This window comes from Biomphalaria glabrata, chromosome 9, assembly GCF_947242115.1.
Source record: "Biomphalaria glabrata chromosome 9, xgBioGlab47.1, whole genome shotgun sequence".
In the NCBI taxonomy this organism is placed as follows: Eukaryota; Metazoa; Mollusca; class Gastropoda; family Planorbidae; genus Biomphalaria; species Biomphalaria glabrata.
The window spans coordinates 6,140,940-6,159,625 of NC_074719.1; the positions used below are offsets into that span (position 1 = coordinate 6,140,940).

General features: G+C 36.4%; 2 protein-coding genes across 9 annotated transcripts in view; both read right to left on the reverse strand.

The window, feature by feature from the left end:
* The window catches only part of LOC106055368 (neurogenic locus notch homolog protein 1-like), a 61,686-nt gene extending 48,934 nt beyond the window's left edge, over positions 1-12,752 (reverse strand). For 3 of the 8 annotated variants that reach the window (XM_056041450.1, XM_056041449.1, XM_056041446.1), the window contains exons 1-8: positions 12,534-12,750; positions 11,473-11,549; positions 9,299-9,355; positions 7,701-7,841; positions 5,357-5,509; positions 4,671-4,853; positions 1,054-1,254; positions 423-605 (exon numbers count right to left, since the gene is read on the reverse strand). In XM_056041450.1, coding sequence (XP_055897425.1) covers positions 423-605; positions 1,054-1,254; positions 4,671-4,853; positions 5,357-5,509; positions 7,701-7,841; positions 9,299-9,355; positions 11,473-11,539 — 985 coding nt within the window. In that variant the 5' untranslated portion in view covers positions 11,540-11,549; positions 12,534-12,750. Of the gene's footprint in view, positions 1-422; positions 606-1,053; positions 1,255-4,670; positions 4,854-5,356; positions 5,510-7,700; positions 7,842-9,298; positions 9,356-11,472; positions 11,550-12,533 lie in introns of all 8 variants that reach the window. The other 5 variants (XM_056041453.1, XM_056041452.1, XM_056041451.1 and 2 more) reach the window with 4 other exon arrangements.
* A 3,617-nt stretch (positions 12,753-16,369) lies between these two features.
* LOC106054555 (uncharacterized) overlaps positions 16,370-18,686 on the reverse strand; it is a 42,424-nt gene continuing 40,107 nt past the window's right edge. Inside the window, exons 26-27 of the mRNA XM_056041445.1 lie at positions 18,305-18,500; positions 16,370-17,185 (exon numbers count right to left, since the gene is read on the reverse strand). Coding sequence (XP_055897420.1) covers positions 16,913-17,185; positions 18,305-18,500 — 469 coding nt within the window. The 3' untranslated portion in view covers positions 16,370-16,912. The remainder of the gene's footprint in view (positions 17,186-18,304; positions 18,501-18,686) is intronic.

Sequence of the window (18,686 nt, forward strand, 5' to 3'; positions counted from 1 at the left end):
AACACCGATAACAGTAAACTCAGGTGTACCTCAAGGAACAGTCTTGGGTCCACTACTATTTTTAATTTACATAAATGATTTACCAAATTGCATTAGTTCATAATCTTCAAATACAAAAACAAAATTTAATAAAATACTCTGAAAGACACAAAGATAAAGGCACATTCCTCGTCCCATATGCTAGGACAAATTTGTACAAATACTCCTTCTTCCCTAGCGCTATAGCTATAGCCATGGAATGGGTTGCCCGAGCTAGCCAGGAAAACCAGTGACTTGGCAGAATTTAAGTCATTGGTTAATATGCATGACTAAATGCATGACGCGTAGGGCGTAATCATCTTCTTTTTTAAAGTAACGTCTGTATTATATAAGATGTATATTTATTTATTTATTTATATTTATATATATATAAACAGACACACCTCCATATGCGTAGATTTCATCAATGGTTATATTTCCCAATGCTGAGATCTTGAAATCTTGTGTTGCTTCCGACACATTTGTAAATGACTTTATCAATTGTTGTGAAAGTCGTTCACGGATATTTAGAGTTTGTATAATGACGTCTTCCATATTTACAATTTCAACGATGGTAATTTCATTTGCTGTGGAAAAAAAAAAGGTAGTCATATATATATATATATATATATATATATATATATATATATATATATATATAATTCTCTTTGTGGCCATGTTTCACTTTTAAAGTAGACACTTTCAAATCTTTTAAAAGCCACTCATAATCGCCAAAGAGACACATTCCACTGAAGACCCCCAGCAATCTTTTTTATTTATCCTATACGTAATGGAGCAATTCTTGTATGTACAAACCTGGGGGGTCAACAGGACTGTCCAATTTTGCTGTACGCCTCTGAAACCTAAACAGGACACGTAAAGCATGCAAAGATCTGCCTCAGAAAATACCTGAACGTAAAGTGCAAAGACAAGACACGTGGCACGGGGGGGTGCCCCAAAGAGCGGGCCTGCACAACCACACAACCGTGATGGGTGCAGTCTCAATTCCGTTTCGTGTCTCAATAAGGATCTTACCTTTGCCTATAATCTTGAAGTGGGTCAATGTCACCGGTCTATTGAAGGTCAGATAAAAATTTAGCGTTTTATTACATTGAAGATCAAATCTGGAAGATTCTTCTTTGCCATCATGAGTTGATTTGATTGCATTTTCATCAGCGGATGGCGAGCATTCATTAGGATCTACATTGGCGGTAGCAGAGAAGGCAAAATTGCGTCCTATAATTGCATAGAGCAATACAAATAATGCTTTAAAGATGATATATGGATGCAGTTACCTACTGAAATGTTTATGAGATATGATAAGCTATAGAGGAAAATAGAACATGAGAAAGAGAAAGAAAACATGTAATTTGTAGGCCCCTATAATTATTATGACTTTAGTACAAAATATGAAGCGATTATTATTATTATTATAGCTTTTATATAGCGCTACTTTCATGCTTATAGCATGCCTCAGATCGCTTTTGGTCCAATCTCATTTGTGGACCATTGGCGGGGAGGGGGTATCTAGGAGTTGGTTTTCCGTGCTGCCTTTAGGCGCTCAGTAAACACAACTCTGCCCGAGTCGGGTGTCGAACCTCGAGCCCTCTTTCTAGATAGCCAAGCCTAGCCAAGTTCAAAGCGCACTTGGCATCTCGACCACGCTTCGCACAAGAAATCTCCTGGTTATTGGGTAAAGCATTCACTTTGTAACAAATTAAAATGGCGCATTTATTTTTCCCTAAGAGACTTAAAAACATTGCGTTTGTATTCTAAAGAAGCGTTTCCGTAGAGCAACTCATTTAGACCGACCACTTTTCAGCTCACTAAAAAAAAATATAGCCATTGGCATGTGTTTGACCCCCCAAAACGGGATACGAGCCCTCCCTAGCGTAACTGTCGAGCCCCTCTATACTGTCCATACCGGCATTCGCAAGAACATTGCTGTTTTGTAGTGCTGTCTTGCCACCATATGCCCATAATGGAGTGGAAACATCTTTGGTATTGAATGCGTTCAAAAGGTGGGCTACGAGCTATTGGTCTCCAAAGCCCACAGACAGCGAAGTCGCAGGCTCAGTGTTGAATAATCTCGGTAAAAAAACTTATAGACGCCGTATCAAAGTTATCTTAAGATCAACAGTATTAAATGATAAGGTCTTAAACGTGAATGAAGAACACCTATAAAAAAACATATTTCAGACACAGTGCGTGAATACCCCAGAGTCTGTTACATACCCTACTATCCCCTTTGACTTCGTAATGACCAACATGACGTTATGACTTAAGAGAAGCAAGATCACATTAATACTGTGCTATGTAGTATCCACCCGTGTTATAATTATGGCATGATTGCAAGTTTAACATCAAAATAAAAACAAAAAAAATCTTGAAGAAAAAAGCTTAAGGGAAACAACTCCTCCCTTACAGCTATATATCTCTAAATAATGTAGAAGCTATTTCACTTATTCGATAACTAATTAATTGCCATTAATAAATTGACTATTGGTTAAGTTAATTTGTTTCTTGATTCGTATTTTGTAAGGTACCGGCACAATAGATAATTGTTTAAAGTATGAACTTGATCCGATAATGCGTGCGTGAAAAATAGCGATAACAGCTAACTGAGGGGACAAAACTCTACAAATTTAATCGCATCTATATGTTTTGTATAAATAATTTTCCTTTTATAGTATCAAACAAAATAATTAATTACTTGTAACGAGCTATTGGTCTCCAAAGCCCACAGACTGCAAAGTCGCAAGTCAGTGTTGAAGCCTTGTATGACGAATAATCTCGGTACAAAATTTATAGACGCCGTATCAAAGTTAGCTTAAGATCAATAGTATCAAATGATAAGGTCTTAAAAGACTAATTTGTTAATTTATAACCCATACATATGTTGTCTATGCCAATGTGCAAAGTTTTAACAGTTCAGTGATTCCCAAAGTGGTCTATATAGACCCCCAGGGGTCTACGAAGACTTCCAAGAGGTCTACGAAAGTGAAAAAATAAACTGGGGGTCTATGAGATATCCACGGCGGTCTACGATAATGGATTTCATTTAAGCAGGTCGTGACTTTAATTTTTACATTCCATGAATGTAACTCTTTCATACACTAATATATGATTTGTATCTCAGTTAAACCTTTAAATATTTATCCTGCAATTCAAAAAGAAAATTGTTGTATTTAATTTCAATACTTAATTATAGAGCTTAATTTTGTCTTCATGTAACAGATGTTTAACCAAAAAAAAAATGTAGACCGTACAGCGTAGACAATTTCCTTCCTTGTCAAACAAGCTGTTGCCTAACTGCCCTTTAATTATAATATGAAATTAATTACGCTGGAGGATCGATCATTTGAGACAAAGCCTACCTGACAAAATAGATAGAGATTTGAAAAACTTTCGAACACTCAAAGATAAAGTTCACAAAATCCACACAATCTCTCTTCAACATCATATAGAGAAAACGGTTTGTGAGCGTCTTAAAAGATCTCTTTACTTACAGCAAAATACGGAACACACTTTAGATAAAATATTGATTTTACCAGCCTTTGTAGTTTTAAAAACTATTTTACACAAATCTTCATCTGTTATTATTAAAAGAATTTCTATAAGCAACAATACATCAGTGGCATGAGTTATAAAATTAAAAGCTTCTTATGCAATTCCTTGCAAACAACATATACCCAGAAAGATAAGATACAGTTTGAGATCAGCGGCGTCATAGGTTCTGGCAGGGTGTAAGTGCTGTGTGCTGCAAACAGCCTAATGATCGTTGGCTCCTTATTTTTCCTCAGAGTTTACCCACATAACCTTTCCCACATTTTGGTGTACCTTCAAGGCAGAAGAGGTTTGAATTCAGTTTGCCTTCTGCTTGGTGGGTAGCAAGCCAAGGCTAATGACCCATTCCTGCTCGAAGCTTACTGGTTTAGGCGCCAGTTACTCGCCCCCCCCCCCTTTCTCCTGTTAGTGAAAACATTTCTTCGGACCCAATATTTGAACCGCATGTGAAACTGCTCTTGGCGAAAACTTTTACAATGATATTAAAGGCAAATTAATTAATATTTAATGTTTGAAGGAATACTTCATAGAACTACAAATTCCTATATGAAACATAATATCTGTAGCAACGTATAATTAAAAAAAAAATTCCAGTCTGTTTGGTGATTCCAGTAATAAATATCAAATGCTATTTTAGATTTTTAAAATTTGAATTTTATCAATAAAAAAGATAGATAAATATATATTTATTTAATATATATAAATTTTAATGTAGCTTTAAATGACTTTTTCAATATTCAACTCACTACTGTCAAAAATTGATTTTTATAAAAAAATATTGATGAATTTTCAAAAATGCAGGGGGTCTACCGAAAACCAGAAAACATGGCAAGGGGTCTACGAGACAAAAAAGTTTGGGAACCGCTATTTTAACTGAATCCGAGAACGGGTGTAGGGGGAATGACGTGTAAAAACCTTTTACCAGACAGACAGAGTAAATGGATACAAGCTTTTTAAAACTATACGATATTTGTACCGTCCGAATATGTTTCCCTTTTTGGCAAAATAAATAGCATTTTTAATTGTTGCTCAATGAGTTTACTAATTTTGAATACAGATATATGTATGGATTTGTATGCGCATACCTTGGCTGATGTAAACTTCACATATTTTATTCACATCAGAGCCGGTAAAAATCAACTTCTCCGCTTTGTGAATGTTAAACCAATGGAACTCCACTCTGTTTCGGCTAAAGCCATAATGTCTAAATTTCAGTTTATCGATCGGGCCTGTTTGACCGCCAAGGTTAACATGGATTTTAACATGATCTGAAAAAAAGAAATCACGTGACAAGAAATCACGTGACAGATATTGAGACTGCTACGTTTTTAAATTATTGATTATTGGAAAGGTCGCGAAATAATTATGGCAGATTTGTCAAACAGGTGTAGCCCATGGGATGAGGGAACGAAACCTGAAATACTAGCCCGAATTGCACAGGGAACAGTACCGGGGGGGGGGGGGAGAAGAGGCAGACAGAGAAAGCGATGGGAAGACAACATAGAAGTATGGACGGGCCTGTCATTGAACTGAAATGTTATCCTGGCAAACGACAGAGAGGTATGGATAAAAACGGTCAACACATCTTAAGTAATGCGCCAATGGTTCAACAGAAGGAATCAGTTGAAGGAACTACTTGAGGATTGATCGGGTCTTATGTATGTAACACACATTTATTCACTTAACTCTTTCCTCTCCTAACTGACGATACCAGCGTTGATTCCACCAGAATTAGGTAAATAATTACGGAGAGAAAGAGTTAAGACTTTACCTTTGGTTGACGTTCCGTTATAAAGTATCGTGACAAAAGATATGTAAATAGGTTCAAAGGTCAACTGCACTGTCGTAACGTTATTCCCCAAACAGGTGTCAAGGTCGTCGTCCCTTAGGACATCCATATTGTCTTTGTCACCGTAGTAGTCCTCTGGAATAGAGACAACGTTCGTCATTAGCGCCTGGCAAAGACATTGCAAAGGTGATGCTATCTCATATGCAGAGGCACAGTGAGCGAAATAATAATAATAATAATTTTATTTATAAAGCGCTGTTAACAACCAATATGTAGGCATCTGCCGCCGTGATAACATTACAAACACAAACACGACAATGGAAATCATAAGCTAATCTAAAAAAGTTTTAAACAGATAGGTCTTAATGTTCTTCTTAAAAGTGGTGTAGCATGTTGTCTATCTGAGATCAATGGGGAGTGAGTTCCAAACCTTTGGTCCGTGCACTGAAAAAGCCCGCAGACCGTAGCTTTTGAGGGAGAAACGTGGCACCTCTAAAAGCGTTGAGTCCATTGAGCGCAGGGCTCTCTGGGGGACATATGGAGTAATCAGTTCTCTAAGGTACAGGGGCATCTCATTGTTATATATACACTGATGACAAAGTGTGGCGCACTGGTCAAGGTACTTTATTGGCACACAACTCCCCATTTTCCATGAACTTCACATAGAAATATAGGCTGCGTGTGGCGCTCCCCCGCCCCCCAAGGGTGTCGCCCGGGGCATCGTTCTCCTCTGCCCACATCACCACTACGCCTCTGCTCATATGTCTTTTTTTATCAGTAGTATTTTTAGTTTTGCGAAAAAAGAAAATCGCAATGGACACGTAGATGTAGTCTTTTATATAAGCTTTTTACTGAACTTTGATCCCTCTGTAATATGTAAATGACTAATGATGTATGTTGTCGTCAATTCTGAGATGGGTGGGCGTACAATGGTGATAGTGTTGGTGAAGCTGAAAGATAAGTTACAGGCTATATTCGTTACTGTTAATGTTGTTACTCAGCCAGAAAACGGAGAATCCAGTTTTGATTATTTGTTTTTTCGTGACCTGTTTTATTTCGTAGTTTACTTTATTTAAATTCAAAACATTGCTGCCTTCTTTTTCGTATATTTCTAGAAGTAATTTACTTTTTTATCCGCTTCTTCTACAACTATATAAGATTTTATGTTTAACTTTTTAAAGAGCGTCTTATCTAGCCAAGATAAATTCTTTTAAAAAGGCAAAAGCGCTATACAATATTATGACACACAGTGATACTAATGCAAAGTCTGCTTACACTATTCCAACGTTGAAACCATTATCTTTGGGCATTATTGAACATAATTATGGAAAATATTTCTGTGGCATTTGACGTCTCTCGAGAGACGATCTTTTTCCCTTAGCAACTTCTTGTGTGACTAAAGAGGCCGATCCTTGATACGCATCTGCAGGGCTGCAGTCACAGGTTGATCCTATCCTAATCACCTGGCGCCGTTGTACTTTCACCCTTCTTTCTTTCTGGCATCTGCAATCCGCGGCCCTTCTTTTATGCTTGCTCTCCATGTGGATCTATACAGTGCCACTTTTTCCCAGCTGTTAGTGTCGATTTTGCGTAGCTAGGAAATTTGCCGTCATTGGCGGGCCCGGAGGCTTGACCTCTTTAGAGGCCACCGCATATTTTGACATACGAAATCACGATATGAAATTATGGGGAAATATTTAATGTAACAGAAAATTCGAACACTCATTTCGGAGCCCGCCCCTCCCCCTTTCAAGTGAAGGCCCGTGGCAATTTTCAAATTCTCCTCCCCCGCCCCCCCCCCCCAATAGCTTAGCCACTGCGCCTATGTAGCTCGTAAGTCTATCCGCTTCTCATACAATGTCACTAATTATTCCGAGTTAATTCTGGAAAAGAGCCTACAGTTCAGCAGCAAAAGGCTGGCTGGAAGAAGAATTCTTTAATTCCGAGAGACTTTTTAAGAGGCTTATATCAACTCAATCTGTCTGTCTGGTACAAAATGTGTACACGTTATTTCTCTCACAACCATTTTCGGATCAAGTGAAATTTTTGCAGAATTATTCCTTGGCACAGAGTAGACAAGACATGAATCAATAAATATCAACCAATGTCAATTAATTACTGACTTACAGTACTGACAGCAAAGTACTTACCGTATTGACTATAGTAACCAAAGTACTTACTGTATTGACTAAAGTAACCAAAGTACCGTAATGACAAAAGTAACCTATCTATTTACTATATTGACTATAGTAACCAAAGAAGTTACCGCATTGATCATAGTAACCTAAGTACTTAACGTATAGACAATGGTAACCAAAGTACTAACCGTACTGACAATAGTAACCAAAGTGATTCGTTTTGCATTTGCAGTCTTGGGATGCTGTGCAGTTTCCATTTTCGCAGAGACACTGGAAGTCACAGTAAGGTTCATTCATGTTATCTTCGCTGCACAATGTCGTGCCTTTGGCTATGAATACATTCAGATCTTAATTTGACGTCTTATATACATTTTTTTTTCAATTTTAAAAAAAGTTTCTGATGACGTGAATAAATAAATCATCTTATGATATATTAGCCATCGGGCCAGGATTATTTAAAAAAAAAAATGATGTCAGTGAGATAGCACATTTTTGGAAGGCTGCCGGGTTGTGTGATGAACGCTCCGGACTGCCGTTAGGTGGTATCGAAGGTCTCAGGTTCAAACCGTGCCCGAGGCCACCCGCCGTCCTTCTGCGGGAGGCTTGGGCTAGAAAGAAATTCTCTTCGACTCTGAAGTAACGTCCTTAACGTGTCAAATCAAAACGATAAATTGTTTGGGGGGGGGGGAGTGGTTGAGTGGCTGAGTGGTTAACGCTTGGCTTCCAAACCTGGTGTCCTGGGTTCGAATCTCGTTTTTTTTATATTTTTAGGACGCCTCCTGAGTCCACCCAATTCAAATAAGAAATTCATTTGCGTTTGATAATGGTTAGGTTATATTAATACGTTTCAATGAGTACATATACAATGGAGAGCACCGTGGCCATGTCTCTTAATACTGCAATGTTTATCTCCTTTTCTATTTAAAAAAAATTAATTAATTACCTCTATATCAGGGGTGGGCAAATTACGGACCGCGGGCCACATGCGGCCCGCCAGAGTGTTTTATGCGTCCCGCCGACACCTACAGAGATTAGGTGTCCCACAGTATACACATATATGAATGTAAATATATTCAACAATTTCTCAATATTCTCTATAAATTATTAGAACTGTCTGTATATATATTTAAATAGTTTCAAGTAAACGAAGTGTATTCTTATTGACTGTACTTCAACACACTCAGTCTCAGGTGGCTAGTGTAACAACTGATGGAGCTCGATCTTTGACTGAGAAAAACAGTTTGTTTTTAGATAAAGAATATCCCAACCATAAACCTTAAACAGGAAAGTTTGCAAGTTTTCGCTGGCTGAAATGTAAGTGCATGTTCATTCTATTCAAATAAGGCTTTCCCATTTTTCCAGGCGAGCACAAAAAAATATAAAAAACAACAGGTTTTGTCATTTTCCTTTGCTGAAAGGTGAAACTATTTCTAATAATAATATTAACGCTTGTCTTCGAGTTCAAAGATTAATAAGGAGTTCAGTATTTCCCTTGGCTAAGCAAACCCAGCGGCCAGTGACCTACATATTTTGCCTCTACTATCGCACACATAACCGTTGTCCGCCGGTGGTCAATTTAGATTTTCTTTTCTCCGTCTACATCTGTCCTCAGGCAGCGGATTTTCTATTGGTCTCAAATGTGTATCCCATCGGCCCTTGTAAGTTAGAGAAACTATTTCTAGTGAAATGTTTAAAAGTACAAGACTAATTTAGATTCCTTAATTGCGAAATTTATAAAAGCAAATATTAAGACGTCAAGAACCAGTTTTCAGTACCATCAGCTCACCATTTAGTGCAAAAGCTGGTTCAGTTCCAGGGGACAAGACTTCAAGCAAATTATGACCTGAAAGAAAAGTTTCAGTCATCTCTTTCACTGGAGTTTTATAAGATACCAGAAGTGTAATTTTCACTCTTAAAAACTTTGCTGCTAAACTTTCACGTTATTTGGGTACATATACATATGTGAACAAGCACTGTCTTGTGGAAACTAAGCAAGTGTAATCACAGGTCGATGCTGACTGACTGTAATTTGACAGCAGTCAAAAGGATAACAACTAGTAAGCTAGTTTCATTGTACGAAAACATAACGCACGAGTGTAAACTGATTTGTACTGTGGTGAAAGGTTGTGATGTAAAAAAGACAATAGCAATATTTTTAAATCGTAAAATTGGTTGTAATTCCTCAATTGCGAATTTGAAAAATGAATTGTGAATGTATAACACGGTATAAATATGAATTAAAAGACATTATACACAGTTAGCTTTTTTTTTTTTTTCAAAGTTGTACGCTTAAGTACATAAATATTAGTATATGCGGCCCCCATTCCCAATTTTTTTTCTTAATGCGGCCCGCGATATAAAAAGGTTGCCCACCCCTGCTCTATATGATTTAAAAATTGGTTAAATTTGTGATTGATTCATATGTTGCCATCGAAAACTATTAAGTGTAGAACAGTGATGCCCAAAAGACGGCCCACGGGCCAGAACCAGCCTGCGAAGTGGTTCCATCCTCCCGCCCATTTACCCCATCCAAAACTAAAAGTAGAAAAAAGTATCTTTCCCTACGTTAGGGTCCTCAAGCTTTATTTGCTGTTTGATATCATTGCCTTTAACACTCCAATGGGAAATCTAGCAGGAGATAGAACGGATCTTTACTATTGTGTAGAACAAGATGATAAGCCAACAGATTTGTTTATAATGAAACTATGGCGGTTCAAGCAAAAGAAAATATTAAAAAGACATATCTTATATGTATTAAAAGGACATATCTGATACGTATTAAAAGGACATATCTGATACGTATTAAAAGGACACATCCGATACGTATTAAAAGTACATATCTGATACGTATTAAAAGGACACATCCGATACGTATTAAAAGGACATATCTGATACGTATTAAAAGGACATATCTGATACGTATTAAAAGGACATATCCGATACGTATTAAAAGGACATATCTGATACGTATTAAAAGGACATATCTGATACGCTCAACTTATGGTATACATGATACAAACAGCAATTTGTGAATCATTTGACATCTGGAAATGGCTTCATAGCTTTACTTACTATGTAACTCAATAGCAAGTCTTTCAGCAGACCTACTCTCTTCCCTTTTTTGGTAAATAGTCTCACCCTATCCTACTCTGTAGGTGTAATCTAACAATCGCGCCTCAAGCTAAGAATGCCTCTTTTTTTTGTTTTGTTTATGTGGTTTCACAAAGTTGTTTAGAGTAAGAGCCGTAACGTAGGGAAAGACTATTCTCATTTTTATTTTATTTTTGGTTGGAGAGAGGATTATCTACAATTAGTGCCGACGTTTCGGCGAATCAGATGTAGCCCGCGAGCAGTATTGTGGGAAAAAACTGGCCTAGATCTATTACAAATTTAATTACATGACTGACCCAAACTAATTGATACAATCACACTTAATATAAGCTTTGCTTTTTAAAGTATTCTTTATATTTTTCTTGCTTCTAGAAATCTTTTTTTTTTGACGAGCATGAATGTTTCTACAAATATCTGTTGGGTATAGAGCTCAGCGTGTGGACATGCTGCAATGCGCCAATTTTTGGTGCATGTACCACGGATTTTGATTGGTCACATCTGACCTTGCCTATGTTTTCTGTGAATATCAGTCATAGTCACAATACAAAGGTACATTTGAATTGTTGGAACTTAAAGAGTTCGCAAACCAATAAAAACATATTGCATTGCCTAGATCAGTTTTGAACTCTTGAAGAGCTCACCGATTCCCCGCTTACTATTTAAAATAGTTGTGAGTAGTGATATAAAAATAGGAGAACGAACACACACACACACACACGAAATTCCTAAACATTCATTGTGGGGATAGTCTCCCATATTTTGAAGTATAGACTTAGATTTAATGATTTCCTGATTATTTAAATTATGTATTTATGTATCTCTTGCGGGTATGCAGCTTCCAATAGTTACCTGTGTCAATGCACAAACTTGTGAATACAAGCAGAAGAATTCTTTGGTCTTGGTCTAGTTTAGCCATGCCCAGAGAACTGTCAACAGTTATACGTATTTAAATACAGCGCTAGTTACACTTATTTGTAAACATGCAACATAACAATGGCCTAAACAATAGAGACAATTTTAAAGTATTGCTAGAGGAATAGAAAAAAATAACAAATATTTAAATAATCTTATCTTATAAAATACAGACGTTACTTCAAAAAAGTAGATGACTACTTCCTACGCGTTATGGGTCTAGTCATGCTTGTTAACCAATGGCTTAAATTCTGCCAAGTCTTTGGTTTTCCTGACTCAGGCTACCCATTTATCCATGCTTTAAAAGCGCTATTCCGAGCATGACAATGACGTATTGAACAAAATGACTTAATAAATAATAAATAAAATAAATTAGGGCTTTTATATAGCGCTACTTTCATGCTTATAGCATGCTCAGAGAGCTATGGTCCAATCTCATTTGTGGACCAGTAGGGGAGGGGGGGGTATCTGGGAGTAGTTTTTCCGTGCTGCCTTTAGGCGCTCATTAAACATAACTCTGCTGAGTCGGGTGTCGAACCTCGAGCCCCCTTCATGGGTAGCCAAGCCAAGCCAAGTGTACTTAGCCTCTCGACAACGCCTCCCACAGATATTATAGATAGATCTTATAGAATGTTTCTATATCTACAACAATAAGACATATTTCCAGGAGTGTCATTAGAGCATGAAACTGGTAGCTTGAATCAGACGCACAGAATTATCTTCTTTTTTATGAGAATAATCTCAACTAATTAACGTAGTATAAAATATATATTGGTCAGGGATAGTCAGGTTAGGCAATAGAGTCAAATGGACTTAGACATGTGTTTAGGTCGACATCTAGATTGACTAGATCTAGTCTAGTGCAGAGATTAAAGTCTTTGTCTCAGATAGACAATGCCTGCAAGAGCTCAGTAACTGCAGAGCCTATCTAGATATTTCTAAGTCCAGATCAACAAAGTCTATTTGAGAGTATTTGCAAAATGTTCAAAGTAGCCTACCTGTAGAACCTTCTAGTACCCTCAACAAGATAGACCTACGATATAATAGCTGGGTTCCTGGCCTAATATTTTTGTTAAAAACTTCAATTCATATGAAGTGAAATTGAGTGATCTAAAATTATTGTACGACTGGAAAAGACTGTGGTGTTGTATCGTTCATCATTGTATTCTTTTGGTGCCAAGATTTACCAACAAGCAAAACATAGAAATAGATCCATCTAGAGAGATTTATGCGCGCACAACTCTGTAGTACCATTTAGTCTCTGTAATATTAAGAGTGGTGCCAAATCCATAAATAGCAAAGCTTATTTTATGTATCCGATGTACAGATTAATTAAAGGAAGTGGTTTTTTTTTTTTTTTTTTAAAGGAAAATGACTTTTCTCAACTGGTCTAGACATGGTCTAGACCAGTGACAGGATCATAGCGCATTGTGAAAGATGAAAGCCTGAAATTGGGCTTAACAAAAACAATTGGTACAAATATTTCTAATCGCACAGATTTATTATTGTTAGTCAAGATCTATACGGGCACGACATGGCCTAAATTGTGCCGATGTGCCAAAAACTCAAGATCTATAACAAATTAAATTTTATAACTGAACCAAATTGATTCAATTACACCTATTATAAGCTTTTCTTTTTTAAAGTGTTAATGTTTTTCTTGTTATTGTGGGGGGAAAAAAGTAATACTAGAATTCAAGGGCCAAAAGTAATAATGCCATATCTAGTTATAACCATAATTTTCAAATGCATGCCGCTTTAAGATTGAGTACGTACTGTAAAACGTCTGATTGTTTCTTCATACAAATTTAGCATTACAATTTCTCAGCTTTCATCTCTTAACAGTGTATTGAGTTCTTCTGTTGCCAGATAGAATGATGTCTTAACTTTTTCAAATCAGTACACGTTATTTTAAAACAGGGGTTCTCAACCTGTGGGGGGTTGAATGATGATTTGCCAGGGGTCGCCTAAGGCCATCGGACTGTCCAATACCACTATTGTGACAATTCATTTGACTACGACTGCTACCCCGTGTTTTTCAAATTGTCACACAAATAGGAAAGTGACTGTAAAATAAATAAAAAAATGCTAGTTAAATTTCATTTATTTGTGTTTAAATATGAAATATGTGTATAACAAGAATATAATTAAATATTCTTTCGTGATTAACATAAAGCTCTGGCAATGCATATCAGATATTTACATTGTAATTACGATTACTTAGTTTTGTGAACGAAAATAATGTTCCCCGTATAATGGGGAATAGTATAAAGGGGTTACCGAGCTTAAAAGGTTGAGAACCGCTGTTTTAACAGATAACGTACTTGATTACATCTAAGTGGTGTCAAGCAAGGATGTGTGCTGTCACTTACTCTGGCATATTCTTCTCCTGCTTACTGCAATATGCGTACAGCGACATCCAAAGAAGCTGTATTTCTCCATACAAGATCCTTTGGATAACTGTTTAATATATCAAGGCAAAAACCAAAGTTAGGAAGTTACTTATCAGGGAACTCCTCTATGTTTGTGATGCAGATATTGTGGCTGACTGTGTTACTGAGATTCAGATCCAGGTTGACAAACTGTCTGTTGCTTGCCAGAAGTTCGGCCAAAATATTAGTCAAAGCAAGACAATGATACTAGTTCAAAACACAAATACTGCACCTCACGTAACCATTAATGGCCAAACACTGGTAATGTTTGACCACTTTTTCTTATCTTGGCTCGTTTACATCCAAAGATGTCATACTGGGTAAAGACATTAACAACAGGATAGCCAAAACAATGTGCACCAAGTCAAGGATGCAAAAAAAGACTATGGGACAATACCATTCTAACAATACTAAAGCCTTAGTCTACCGGACCTGTGTGATGAGCACTTTGCTATACGGAAGTGAAACATGGTCAACCTACTCATGACAGGAAAAGCTAAACAACTTCCACCTCTGATGCCTAAGGCGGATCTTTAAAATTAGGTATCAAGATAGATGGCTACCTGGTCGTGCGGTTTGCGCGCTGGACTGTCATTCGGATTTATCGATGGTCGAGGGTTCAAATCCTGCCTGCTCCCATCCCCCGTCGTCCTGCGGGAGGTTTGGACTAGGAAGTAAACTATCTTCAACTCTGAAGGAACATCCGAAACATGTAAAACATATTTTACATTTTACAACAACTAATGAGGAAGTGCTACGAAGAGCAGGGTGCCAGGACATCGGCTGTGTTATCAGTAGCAGACGCCTTGGCTGGCTTGTGTTCGTAGAATGCCATTAGGTCGACTTCCACAAGACATTCTGTGTGGCGATCAAACAGATGACAGGAGAGCCGCAGGTCGCCCACTTTTACGGTATACGGATGTATGCAAACGTGATATGAAGCTCTTCAAAATCGACACTAACAGCTGGGGAAAAGTGGCGCTGGATAGATCCACATGGAGAGAGAGCATAAAGGAAGGGTCCTGGATTGCAGATGCCATACACAACAGTAGTAGAAGGGTGAAAGTGCATTGATGCCTGATGATTAACAGATGGCCAACTCGTGGCCTCTTTAGTTACACAAAAAGTTATTCAAAGTGATTCCTTGTTCCAAAATTAAAGCTTTGTATTTATTTTATATTTCAAATATAATTCAGAATTGTCTAAAGGAGAGATCTGTACAAAATTATAACATCAGAAATGCATTGTCTGGTCAACACAATCTCATTTACACTTTCGTGTATTTCCCCACTAATGTTACTAAATATTTTTTTATGAAATAGAACACAAAAAAAAAAAAGGAAGTTTATCTTTCTTTAAAATGGGGAAATATTTTCATAGATTAAACTGTGACATTTTATAGTCACCTATTTCTAAGCCTTAACATCATCTGCCCCATAGATTGCAAGAAAGGGAAACTTTACTACTTCTAAGCCTCTTAGAAGGTTGCCCATTGATCTAGAAAAATGCTCTGGTGCTAACAGTACTTGCCCCCCATTTAAGGGTCAATCCAGAATATGATAAAGACTATGAACAGTTAGACTGTACAAGTAAAAAAAAATATTTTAGACAAGCTAGACACTTTCATGCCAACATTATTGTTAGAAAATTTATTTCTGTTTAAATATTATATAATTAATTATATAAATAAATAAAATATAATTGTATCATGGTCATAATACTATAATTGCATCATGGACATATTGCATCATGGACCTAAAACTATTGCATCATGGTCATAATACTATTGCATCATGGACCTAAAGCTATTGCATCATGGTCATAATACTATTGCATTATGGACCTAAATCTATTGCATCTTGGTCATAATACTATTGCATCATGAACCTAAAACTATTGCATCATGGTCATAATACTATTGCATAATGGACCTAAATATATTGCATCTTGGTCATAATACTATTGCATCATGGACCTTAATCTATTGCATCTTGGTCATAATACTATTGCATCATGGACCCAAAACTATTGCATCATGGTCATAATGCTATTGCATCATGGACCTAAATCTATTGCATCTTGGTCATAATACTATTGCATCATGGACCTAAATCTATTGCATCTTGATCATAATACTATTGCATCATGAACCTAAAACTATTGCATCTTGGTCATAATACTATTGCATAATGGACCTAAATCTATTGCATCTTGGTCATAATACTATTGCATCATAGACCTAAATCTATTGCATCTTGGTCATAATACTATTGCATCATGGACCCAAAACTATTGCATCATGGTCATAATGCTATTGCATCATGGACCTAAATCTATTGCATCTTGGTCATAATACTATTGCATCATGGACCTAAATCTATTGCATCTTGGTCATAATACTATTGCATCATGGACCTAAATCTATTGCATCTTGGTCATAATACTATTGCATCATGGACCTAAATCTATTGCATCATGGTCATAATACTATTGCATAAATAAAGAATAATAAACAGAAAACAATCAGAAATCAAAACTCTTTTCAAATATAAACATTTGGAATAGGACCAAAAATGTATCACTGATCTTGTAGATGTAAAGAGAGATGAGGTCAGAGAAGAGAAATAGCAGTATATCTTTGAACTGATCTCATATCTTTTTTTTTTACTTTCACTTTATTTATATTAATGAAAAGCAAACAAACAAAAAGTTACGTACTGGAATAGATCAGATATTCAATCCATATTATAAAGCCATGTTACAATAATTTAAAAATAAATAAGAAATAATTGCACTTGAAATGTTGATGTTGTACTGTAGATCTTCAATTTTGAAGTAACTGTATTATATAAGATAAGATAAGATTGATGTTGTACTGTAGATTGATAAGAAAAACTTGCAATAACTTTATATTTCTGAGTGACTGGGCTCTGGAACTACTTATATCAGATATTGTTCGGCACGGCAAGTTCTAGTTCGGTGGCCTCATGGGGTGTCGAGGCTCGACATTTGACTGAGGTTAGCATAGTATTAGGCTTGTTGCGATTGAAGGCCTTGATTTTTGTGACCCTGTATTCATGGGGTGACACTTGTATTATGGCGTCGGCTGGAAATTCATGATCTCTCTCGGAGGCATTGTTGATGAATGTCAGCTTGACCTGAGGCTTGCGACTGGCTCTTATGACGCAGGTGATGTTGTATCGTGTCTTTGTTTTGCCCTGTAATCACAATTTCATTACAAAACAACACTCAGACATTTCAAAATAAAACATCTAATGTTGTTTTTTTTTTTACTAGCGCAGTTATTGAAAAATCACCAAAATACTCAACACCTCCAGCAAACATTGCTCAGATGTTAATGTGTAAACTAATTTTAGCAGCACACTCTTTTTTTAAACTTAAGGCTCAACAAGAATGCCTGGCCACTTAAAGATTAAGCTGCAAGCCTAGCTTTATCCTCTAAATTCAAAGTCGTGAAAAAGAAATTAGAACACCATAGTTTTGTGATGTAATCCTACAGTAATCAAAATTTCTTTTTTTTATTCATTAGAAACCAAAAATTACGTCTTTCTTGGTTTTTCCCACAAATGAAAGATTGGTTAAAGTACCTCCTCGAGATTAAAGAATGGATGGGAATAGTTCCCAAAAAGAGACAAGAAAAGGAGTGGGTTGTAAAGATAGCTACAATTTAGCTCACAATTTATTTTCAGAAATGAAGCCATTTTCTAATGCATAAATAAATGAAACTTCAAATATCCCATTAATCAATGTAAATACTAGAATACCTAAATCCACGAGTTTGTAATAAAATAGTTTCAAGCTAATTTCAATTTGTTATTGTAGCCCACCATTACGGTCATGCATCCTCCGACACAAGTGAGGTTGGGCATCAATGATGAAAGTCCAGGGTGCATACCACACGGCCAGGCAACCATGGTTAGGAAAAGTTTGAAATAATAAAAGCGGCTGTGTTTAATTGTGCAATTTCTAGATTACACTCAGATATATATGTGAATATATAGATAAAAATATTCAGTAGAATCTGGTTGGACCACCTAAGTTACTGATTTGGGCTGAACTCTTAGGTAAGGAAACACTATTCTAACACAAAGATCTATGTGTAATCAGAGGAGGCCAATTAAAGCAGAAGAGAGTATCTTCTTCTTTAAAGGAACATCTGTTATTTGTAAGATAAATAATTGTATCCAGATGTGGTCAGTAAAAGAAAGAGAAATATAAATTCTCTATTTATTAGTTGTATAGTGTATGTATAGTTTATTTATGTTATTTATATTTTTATATATTTAAGTTACAACAATAAGAACCAAACAGCTCACCTTAGCTTCTAGAATTGTTACTCTAGACAGTTCTGACAAAATATCCAACTGGATGACGGGAGTGACCACTAAATTTCTGGACACTGTGTCTCCATAGATATTTTTAGCAACACACTCAAAGTTCCTGATGAGCTGGTCATTCAAACTGACCCAGAATACAGTATTGACTTCATAGCTGTATAGAGCTCTTTCTTTTCTGGAAAATATAATTATGATTTTGTGAATAATCAATATTTAGTTAAAAACACCACAACAGAAGTTAAAAAGTCAACAAACAGGCATTTTGTCAAAAGCTACTAAAGTAACAAAAAGAGTCAGAGACTTTAAACCATTTCCTTGTGAAACTAAAGAATCTGCCTTGTATTTAAATTTAGGGCCTTAT